Source organism: Leopardus geoffroyi, chromosome B3, assembly GCF_018350155.1.
Source record: "Leopardus geoffroyi isolate Oge1 chromosome B3, O.geoffroyi_Oge1_pat1.0, whole genome shotgun sequence".
Lineage (NCBI taxonomy): Eukaryota > Metazoa > Chordata > Mammalia > Carnivora > Felidae > Leopardus > Leopardus geoffroyi.
This window is the reverse complement of record NC_059337.1, coordinates 4,829,451-4,840,277: the sequence shown is the minus strand read 5'-3', so window position 1 is coordinate 4,840,277 and position 10,827 is coordinate 4,829,451. Positions and strand designations below refer to the sequence as shown.

Genomic DNA, 10,827 nt, shown 5'->3' with positions numbered 1-10,827 from the left:
CCAGAATAATCTTTATTTTTGGCTGGTAGAGTAATTCAAATATTCCTGAATGATTTGATTGCTTCACAGACAAATTCAGCTGTTGCCTCCAACAAGAGCATCCAGCACAGGAGCAAAAACAAAACTGGGTGTGAAAATATGCAAACGAGGAAAATATTACTGTCTTAACTGCGTAAGCGTGTACGGAGAAGATATCTGGACAGCTGAGGATACAAGTACGAGGATGCTTACGCTCAGGCAAGCTAGGATCACAAGGCACCCCAGGGGCAGCGAAGCACACTGGTTCTCCAGGGTAGTCCCCAAGAGGACGCTACAGAAACAGAGCCTGGGCAATCAGGCCAAGCAGTTAACCCCCGTCCTCTGCGGGTGATCAGGAGGGAAGAAATGGAGTGAATGGCAATTTTCTACCATTCTGCACACAGGAGACTGCTGCCACATTCTCGTGGCACAGGAAAAAACCTAAGTACAATATAAGCCTCACGGGCAGATTCAAAGAAGCACTTGTTAGCAGGGATTTGCCAAGTTTCATACTCGGCTGAGATCATTAAGAGCCCACATCCAAAGTCTCAAGGCTAAAACCTAGTTAATGGATTTAGGATGGCACTACTCCCTATACGGGAGAGCTTCAGAAGATTAACTGTTCTTATTTTTAAACTGTCTCTGTTTTTTAATGGTAATTCCATCAGCATTAAAGTGTGGACTGATTCCTACTTCAGCTGAGCAAATAATGGAACCTGCTCATTTAGCCCCACACAGAAAATTTGCTTACTTTCAGGTTTCACATTAATACAAGAAGAGAACAAAAAGAATCAAGAGTACTTTGTACTTAAAAACACACTGGCTTACCCTACGCTAGCCATTTCCCGAACTGCTTCCATATTAGAAGAAGAAAAACACAACCGGGCCTGGCATTCACCACTTTAAAACCCTGCCTTCCTGAAGTCTACATCAGAGAAAAGCAAAGCCAGGCACTTAAGAGAACAGGTTCAGGCAAAGTAGTTTTTAAAAAGCAAGGAACATGCCTGGCCTCCAGCACCTTCCTCTGGCTTCCTCCAGATGCCGAAACGCACTGCCACCGTGTAGAAAGGGCTGAGAGTCTCAAGTGAAGAAAAGGGCAGGAGCCTTTACAGCACAGTGAGGGTTTTCTGAACCTTCCAGCAACACAAACCGCGTCTCTACCCATCTGGATCACACCCCAGTGAAGAATCAATTTCATGGCTAAGAGATTTCCTACGAATGTCAATGGGCATTGCTGCTCCACAAAAACAAAAACAAAACACACACACAAACAAGAAACAGTTGTTGGTATCAGGACAACCTTCTTAGCTGAAGGACTGTTCACATCAAAGTCTGTATCTCCCCAAGGGTGCTAAGAACCGGCAGAGGAAGGCAAAGCTTTCCCGACAAACACAAGTCAGGGATAAGGGGTTCGATATGCAAAGTCTTTTATTTAAAATTTGAAAAGTTAAGACTTACGACCACCTCAGTCTACGCCATTCCCACCTCATAGGGAGGAATGACGGGTTCAGACTCGTGCAGAGCTGCATGAATTTACAGAACTCTGTAGGCACTTTAGAAGTGAAGCTTGGCTTCAAAATACAAACACTGGGGGCTTTGGCTCAACCTTTTAATATAAAAAATTCACTGATGTACAAAAATGTGAAAGTGTGACAATGACAACATATGAAATCCTGTGATTGAGAGTCCCCTCGAGAGCGCGCCATGGTGCCCGTGCACCCGCCCACACATACCCTGGCGTGGAAACAGAAGCTAATGCAAACCATTGCTACCAAGAAGCGCCGACATGAGTGTTCTCCACTCCACCAATCACAGACCAGTATCTACTCCGAACATTCAGTAACGAAAAGTACGGCATCTTCCGGGAACAGCAAGGCAGACTTCTTACTCACGATGGACCAGCACAAATAAACCGAGCAAAAAGAGTACCGCGTACTGGAAAATAAACACAGAACGTCACAAGTCAGAGGAGCTTTTAAAAGTTTACAGGTCCTCAGAGTTCATGAATAAGCGGGTCTTTGTGGCCATGATAAATTACTGAATCACCCAACTAGCTGGTAATCCATTTAACAGTTTTCCAAAATTAAACAAAAGATCATATATACATATTTATTAGAGAGAAAAAAAGAGAGAGAGTGTGAGTGGGGAGAGGGGCAGAGGGACAGAGACAGAGAAAATCTCAAGTAGGCTCTATGCTCAGCACAGAGCCCAACGCGGGGCTCGATCCCACTACTCTGGGATCATGAGCAGAGCTGAAATCAGGAGTCAGACGCTCAATCAACTGAGCCACCCAGGAGCCCCAAAAGGTCACATTTTTAATGAAACAAACAGTGTAGGCTCTTACCTTAAATTTAGGGTAGTCATTCATGAGGATCGTCACAATCCCAATATAAGGAACAAATCTAAACAAACAAACAAAAAACTGATCATCACAGAACTCCCCAAGCAGCCATTCTCATTAACCAAATATTCTCAATTATCTTCCACAGAAAACTAATTTTTCAGTTCACAAAGTCCATTCGCACAGACTGTCCTAGAAGATCCTTTCAACAACTCATGTGACAGGGAAGTTAGGAATATCACCATTTTATAGATGAGGAAACAGATGCTCGTGCTTGAGGTCCATGGCTTCTGTGGCCAAGAACCAGAACCAGATCTAAGGTCTCAGGCCTCTACATGGTGGCTCTCAGGCCACATGCGGACTCAGTGCTAGGGGCTGGGTTTGTGGTCATAACCTTCAGGGAGTGGTCAATATCTCTGGGGAGACAAGGCAAACACAGCCAGATTGTTATAAGGTACTTCATATTAAATGTCCAAAAAGAGAGCGAAAGAGCTCCATTACAGTACTGAAGATTTCAGCACCCTCTCATTTGTTCGCCACCTGTACTCTGGCTCTCTTAATCCTGAACCTTTTTCCAGAACAGTTCAAATCACCATATGCAGCAGACCAGTCTCACCAACCATCTTCCTTCACATGTCTGCAGAAGCGGACTTTGAGGACCACAAACTTTCCCTGAAACCCCTTCCTCCGTGGTTTCTCTAACACACCACAAATCAATTTCTCTACCTACCTCTCGGCTGCTATCCCTTTGGTGTTTTTTCACTAGTCTTTCTTTCCCCTCGCCCCTAAAGTTTATCCCCTGAAAACTAGGTAAAACCACTGTTAAATAACCTCATAGACCTGATACATTTCCTTTGAAGTCTTTACCACAATATTTTTAAAGTTTATTTATTTATTTGGGGGGCGGGCAGAGTGAGAGAGGATCTCAAGCAGGCTCTGCACTGTCAGCGCTGAGCCCAACATGGGGCTCGAACCTGTGAACCACGTGATCATGATCTGAGCTGACATCAAGAGTCGAACGCTTAACAGACTGAGCCCCCCAGTTTTTTTTTATTATGTAACTAGCTGCACAACTAGCTGTATAGCGTCTGTCTCTCCTACTAGACTCTAAGCTCTGTAAGCGCAAAAACGATGCCAGTCTTGCTCCCCAGTGTATCCTCAAGGCCAAACATAACACCTTGCACCGGTCGTAGGCATCTAGTAAATACTGCCTGACTGAATGTTTGGCTGTCCAGGCCTCTTTTTTCCCCTTTCCCTTGGAGACCTCATTTGCTCTAGGACTTCACTTCTCCCCTCGATGCAAAACACTCAACTTCCTAAGAATTCAGGGGAGAAAGAAAAGGTCAGCAGGGGCCGTCAACGTGGAAGGAGATGGCAGTTAGCAAATGAACAACTTTCTTCTTTCTCCTCCTGTTTTACCGCCTCCACTTTTACTCCAGGGTGGGCTCCATGATACTGACTCAGAGCCTGTCCTAGAGAAGGGAGGCTGGACTGAGGTGGAGACTGAACTTTGCACACTTTAAAACAGCCCAGATGCTTCTACTATTCAGGGCTGTGCACCATGCCAAAGGTGCACAATGGGCAACGACCTCTGACATCACCCCTCCCTATTGAAGCCTTAAGGCAAGCTTGAAAAGCAGAAGTTTTGTCTTTGGTGCACTGCACTTCCTTTGAAGAACTCCTCTTACTTCCTGTCTCCGGTCCTCACCCTGTCCTGGCAGCATTACCAGACCCATCCCTCTCTCTCCCCATTCCCAAACTCTCATTCCATAAGTTGGTGTTTCCTAAAACCTAGGCCTCCTTTGTCAGAATCACGTGGATAGCCTGTTAAAACGTGGTGGATCTTCCCCAGATTTGTGGAGTCAGAGCATCTATGGAGGGTGGGGCCCAGATAGTGCTTCTGCACTCTCGGGTAGCAGAGACTCAGTTCTAGCTAGTGAGATGCCTGGACCTGGCATGTGGAGGCAAATAATACCCCTCCTAGGGCCCAGGCTTTAGTTTCAACTCCTGGGACCTCTAAGAACTGAAAATTCACTGTCCCTCCAGGATGGCAGAGCTAAGTTCCAGGAGGGTAGATTCAGGTTTTCTATAGTTTTAATACGTATTTTTTCTTTTTAATGTTTTAACTGTTATTTTGTCTCATTTATAGCATCTTCATAAAAGCAATAGCTTTCTGTGGGGTAATCATCTAATTTAAGAATGTGAAGACAGGGGTGCCTGGTGGCTCAGTCGGTTAAGCATCTGACTTGGTTTCGGCTCAGGCCACGATCTCATGTTTTCCTGGGCTTGGGCCCCATGGTGGGCTCTATGCTGGCAGCACGAAACCTGGTTGGGATTCTCACTCTCCCTCTCTCTCTGCCCCTCCTCCACTCACACTGTCTCTCTCTCTCTCAGAATAAATAAATAAGCTTACAAAAAAAAAGGATGTAAAGACAGATGCCTCACAGTCAAATGCAGACTAAATGCGATAAAAGCACCTGTGATTTCTACTAAACCAGGACCAGGCTGCTTATTCTGGTCTGATGATTAATCAGCAGCCATTCTCACAGACAAGACTTTTGCTGTTCCCTCCACGCATTATCCATGCTCAAAGAGCTTTCGGCTCCCAGTGATCATACAGCCTGTTTATGGGTTACCCGTGGAAGTGTCTTTCCCCGCTAAGGCTGGTTTTTTCCTTGCCTCAACACAAGTGAAATGGCAGCAACTTGGACTTTAGGAGCAATGGAAGCAAATAATATGTCAGGCAGCCCAAAGTCAAACAAAAGATTTAATTCTTTGTCTCACTGGTTCCTTCCATGGACAGAGGCACCAAAGGTGCAAATCAAGTGCACAAGGCTACCATTATCGGTCATCTTAAATTCACATCAGGCGCACGTTTCCCTACTCTGCTCAGAGAAACTCTGCTAAAGCTGAGCGGATAATAAGCAGAAGAAGGTTTAAAAGAAGTGAGACAAGTGCCACCCAGAAAGCCACCTCCAAGAGCCGCTGGTGCCAGGTTAACAACCAGGAGGTAGAGGACGGATAAACACATGTCCCTGGGGTTCTTGGGACCAGAGGTGCTGGGGAGGGACGAACTAGCTGCTCACGCTCGGGAGAAAATGATTTTGTCAGCTGTCAAAAGGGAGGTCTCTATCTGGGAGCTGACTTTAAAAGGGTCATTGTTTCTACCCCAGAATGACGTTTCGAGTTAAGGAAAAAGTACACTTGAAAAGCCTCGTCCTTAAAACTGACTTTAGTGAACAGAGAGCTAAATCACTCTGCTCCTTTCTGTTTACGTCTCTCTTCATTGTCACTACACCCCACTGCTCAGCTTCTGCCTGTCTTTTGTCTTTCTCTACTCTTATGGCTAAGGTCCTCTTGTGATTTTCAACATCCTGAATTTAGGCAGAAATCACTCCTACTAGATACTTGGTTGGTTCAGTATTAGTTTCACTTTCTACAGGTTGTCTTTATTACATGTTATAGCATGAATAAGGCTTGAAAACATTCTGCTGGGTGAAAGAAGCCAGACATAAACGAAGACCACATATTGTAAGATTCGGTTTATATAAAACATTCAGAACAGGCGATGCACTGAGACACAAAGTAGATTAGCGGTTGCCAGGGGCTGCGGGGAAAGGAGACAGGGACTGGCTGCTGAGGAGTATGGAGTTTTCTTTTGGGAGTGTGGCCATGCTCTGAGATTAGACAGTGGTGACGGCTGGTAACTTTGTGGATATAATAAAACCCACTGAACTGCGCACTTCTACAGGGTGAACTTTATTTTCTAATATATGTGAATTCTATCTCAATAAAAGTGATTTACCTTTTTATTTAGGGCCTTAGGCCTCAGCGTACAACTTTTTACTGGGCAACTATTTGAAAAAAAATTTTTTTTTTTTTTTTTTTTTTTTTTTTATTGCATAAAGACATTTGTACCAGTCACTGACTGACCTGAAAAAAAGTTATCCTCAAGGTTTGGGTACAGTCTGACTTTGAATTATCAGTTTAGTGTTTTATAAACAAATTTCCACAAAAGGTGGTGCTCTGCCCACTGTGTCAAGGTAAGTGTCAGTATAATCAACGCCAAGTAAATCTGTACAGCTAAGGGTCTGTGCGCCTGCTGTGTCCCAGATGTTTATACTTGGTGGAAAGTTATTTAGTTCAGAAATTGCCAGGCTATTACTTTTCTTAATTAATTTTTTTTTTTTTTCAACGTTTATTTATTTTTGGGACAGAGAGAGACAGAGCATGAACAGGGGAGGGGCAGAGAGAGAGGGAGACACAGAATCGGAAACAGGCTCCAGGCTCTGAGCCATCAGCCCAGAGCCCGACGCGGGGCTCGAACTCACGGACCGCGAGATCGTGACCTGGCTGAAGTCGGACGCTTAACCGACTGCGCCACCCAGGCGCCCCACTTTTCTTAATTAAAAGCTACAAAAAGGTCTGTATTTTCAACGTTGGGATTTTATTTTATTTTTTTAAAGACTGTATTTTTTCGGGGGTGCCTGGGTGGCTCAGTCAGTTGAGCGTCTGGCTCTGGATTTCAGTGTCACGAGTTCAAGCCTTGTGTTGGGCTCACGCTGAGCACAGAGCCTACTTAAAAAAATAAGTAAAATTAAACAAAGATTTTACTTTTAAGTAATCTCTTTAATCTCTTTTAAATAATCTCCGAACTAGCCAGGTGCCCCTCAATGTTGGGATTTTAGAAATAACACTGTATATAGATAAAGATTTTAAAAAAATTCTTCAGAAAGACCTACTTTAAGCATGTTTAGGGGTACCTGATTGGTTCAGTCGGTGAAGCAGGCGATTCTTGATCTCAGAGTTGTGAGTTCAAGCCCTATGTTGGTGTAGAGATTAATTAAAGCATGTTTTAAAATGTTTATTTATTTTTTGAGAGAGAGAGAGAGAGAGAGAGAGAGAGTGAGGGAGGGGCAGAGAAAGAGAGAGGGAGACACAGAATTTGAAGCAGGCTCCAGGCTCCAAGCTGTCAGCACAGAGCCTGATGCGGGGCTCGAACCCACGAACCGTGAGATCATGACCTGAGCCGAAGTCAGCCGCTTAACCGACTGAGCCACCCAGGCGCCCCGGGTATAGAGATTACTTAAAAGTAAATAAAATCTTTTTTAAAAAAAGGTATACTTAGCTCCAACATAGGAAAAGGAGTTCCCTCGAACTGGAGGCATGCACACAAACAGCTTTACAAGAGATAAAACACACCAGTTCTTGTGCTGCTCCAATCTCTCTGGCCCCAAACCAACACCTCTCATGCTACAGCTGAGGCAGCTCTCTCACGCTGCATTCTCTGTGGGAAGGGAACTCCTCAGTGTGGTGGCTGATCTCCAGCGGAATCACTGTGAACCCAGTGTCTATAGAAGGAGGGGACATTCTGACAGGGGTCAGAGCCCCATGGGGCATCTAAATAGTGAGAACCGGCAGCTATCCACTTCAGAAGCATTATGCCAGGACTTTTGGTGGGATGGTCCAGAGGGTGGGTTCCAGAGTTGGCCAGACGCCTCCCATCGTCAGTGTGGCCTTGGATAAGCAGCCTAACTTGTCTGTGTTTCCTCATCTGTAGAATGGAAATATTAGGGTTGTTCTGAGGTTAAAATGAGGTAATACTTGTAAAGATTTTAGAATGAGTCTCTGGCACATAGTAAGCCCTGGTAAATGTGAGTTATCGTTAATACTATTAATAACATGAGGGTAGTAACAATTCCGTATGTCCTCACATCAACAACTTACAATTCCTGTCCTCCACTGATCTGTTCTCCTGATAAAATCTGAAATAAACAGGCTTCATATAACTTTTTAATTTCAGTTGACCTCAATGGTTTTAAGACTAGAAATAAAACAGCATGAAATAAACATGACAAAATTAATCTAGATGGATACTTTAAGTTGCTGACTTAAGAAACTACTTAAGAAATACGTTTCATGAAGCAGGATGAACACTGCTCTGGACCCCCAGAGACTAGACAGTGTAGACATCAGAGTACATGGAAGCTGTCCAGTAATGTTTCTTGAACAAATTAAATAAAAGATGAATTTTTAAAACTGTCACCCCAATCATCATCTCATCACTAATATTCTTTCACTGGACCCCATTTCCTCCCCTCTGGAGCAATGTACCTCAAGTTTTAGATGTATTCTAAGAATACTTTTTCAAAGGACACAGGGTGATTTGGTAGAACCAGCATCAAAACATTATACTCAATTGTGTGTGATCAGACAACTGGAAAGCGGGCCACGTCTCATGTGACACGGATATCTCAATAAACGCCTCCCTCTGTACTCACCCCCTTGCTCTCCCCACGACATCCTTCTTCTCCAGCCAGTGTTGTCCTTGTTTATAGAGGCCTCGGTCATCAACCGCATTATTATCTCCTTTGGTCAAAAACTTGATATGTCCATTTTGCCTTAAAAGAGTACGGGAGACCCAAATTATCAAATACCTTCATGCCATTTGCAAGCACCAAATCTGCTTTTGTTAACTAAAACTCCAATGGAGCTGTGGTATTTGACCATCGTTCCTAATATCAAAATAATTACCTATGTAGCTAAAAGGATGTTCACAACTGTGTTTATGAGAGGGAAAAACTGGAAACAGGCTAAAGTCTAACATTCAGGAGTTGAAATAAGCAAGCATTGAGAACGACGTTATAGAAGGACAGTTAATGACACTGGAAGATCATACAAATTTTATTACATGAAGAAAAAATTACATAATAGCATCGACAGTATAGTCTCATAAAAACATTAAACTAAACACAAGCCACCAATTTTCTGTAAACACAAAGAGCAAAGGAACACATTAAACTACCTCACAGGACATAATCGGCAGTAACCAGTAAGGGAAACTACAGAATAACCAACTTTCTTCAACAAGCTGTGAGGGATAAAGGAAGCAGGAGAAAGAATTTACAGGTTAAATGTAAGAGACTATAAAGCCATATCATATAAGCCAACTGCAACCGAGGACCTTATTTGAATCAAAAAGTCAAACAAACTGCTAAAAAAAAAAAAGTTATGACACAATTGGGAATCTGAACAAAGACTGGACACATAATGATGCAAACATACAGTTGTTCTTTTTTGGGGTATAACCATGCTGACTGTAGTTACGCTTTTTAAAAGCTCATTGCTTATGCTTTATAGACACTTGCTAAAATATGTACATATGACACGACATGACATTAGGATCTGATTTAAGTCACACAGGCAGGACAGTGGGAAGAGGTAGTGTAGGTGGGGCCGAACTGACCACAGATTAGTAATTACTGGGACTGGCTGACAGGTACATGGGAGTTCATTATACAGTGTTGTATACTCCTGTGCACATTAGACAGTCTCCATAATTAATTAATTAATTTTAATTTTAGTTTTAAGTAGGCTCCACACTCAGTGTGGGGCTTGGATTCACGACCCTTGGATTCACTGACTGAGCCAGCCGGGCGCCCCAGAAATGCTCCACATTTAAAAAATAAAATGAAAGAAAAAAAAAAAAAACGATATAAAAGAGATCTAAAGTGATATACCCAAGGTAAAAGCAGTGGCCATCTATGGCTTTCTTTAGCTTACCTTTTTCTTCTATTTCTTTCTCCAACAAACATACATTGCTTTTACATGTCAGGGTTTATAAGAAAAGCATTTTACTTGATCAGGGAATTATTAGTTTAATTCTGCTAAAGAACAGGAGGTTGCCAATAATTTTAAAATTTAATTGAAAGCAAAGTACATTTCACAGTTTGATAAAGACTATCTTAAAATTAATTCAAGTGACTTTGGGTTAACTACTGTATTAGAAAGAAGAAAATTAGCCTCAGCCTCCTATTGACTGATAGCCACTTAGATGCTAAGCCAAAAACTAGCTTACTAGACACTAAATGTGCAGATGAAACTAAATTGGAAGGTGCTGCAAAACACCAAAACTAGTTAAGTGCAAACAGACATGCTAAAAATGAGATTCTGGTTAGAAAAAATGCAAATATATACAGAGAAAAAAAATAATGTGTAGCTGACAAGTCGGTGAGCAAAAGAATGTCTGAAACAATCTGGAGAGTGAAAGAAGGCAGGTGCCGAGAGGGGCCGTTGCCAAGAGTCAAAGTCGGGAGCGCAGAAAGGAAGAGTCCACTCAACCACGAAAACAGCAAGCCCACAGAGGCAGAGGAGTAAAGTCAAGTTCGAGGAAAGGAGAACGGCGGAACGGGAAAGCTCCCCAGGAAAGGAAAGGGATGCTACAGCAGATCCGGGCTCTTCTGAAAGACCCAACTTACCAACAAAACACACAGACCCGAGCTCCCGGGTCCAAGGTGCTGTCCGCAGGGACTGCTGGAGGGGTCTTGAAAAGCAGGGGTCCCCTTCGACCTGATGGGAGTGGTGGCGGCCGGCTCCTGACCCACTGGCCGTCAAGACCCACTCCAGCACCTCACGGCTCACGGGCCCAAACACTGACTGGAGACACAGTCGTGCAGGCTTGTCCCTCA

The 10,827-nt window shown here is 43.5% G+C and overlaps 1 protein-coding gene across 4 annotated transcripts in view; it reads right to left on the bottom strand.

Annotated features, from left to right (window-relative positions):
• Nucleotides 1-1,428: 1,428 nt before the first annotated feature.
• SEC11A (SEC11 homolog A, signal peptidase complex subunit) overlaps nt 1,429-10,827 on the bottom strand; it is a 41,297-nt gene continuing 31,898 nt past the window's right edge. For 2 of the 4 annotated variants that reach the window (XM_045448657.1, XM_045448660.1), the window contains 3 exons: nt 8,641-8,760; nt 2,363-2,420; nt 1,429-1,953 (listed from right to left, as the gene is read on the bottom strand). In XM_045448657.1, the coding sequence (XP_045304613.1) occupies nt 1,903-1,953; nt 2,363-2,420; nt 8,641-8,760 (229 nt within the window). In that variant the 3' untranslated portion in view covers nt 1,429-1,902. Of the gene's footprint in view, nt 1,954-2,362; nt 2,421-7,222; nt 7,914-8,086; nt 8,125-8,640; nt 8,761-10,827 lie in introns of those variants that run through there. The other 2 variants (XM_045448658.1, XM_045448659.1) reach the window with 2 other exon arrangements.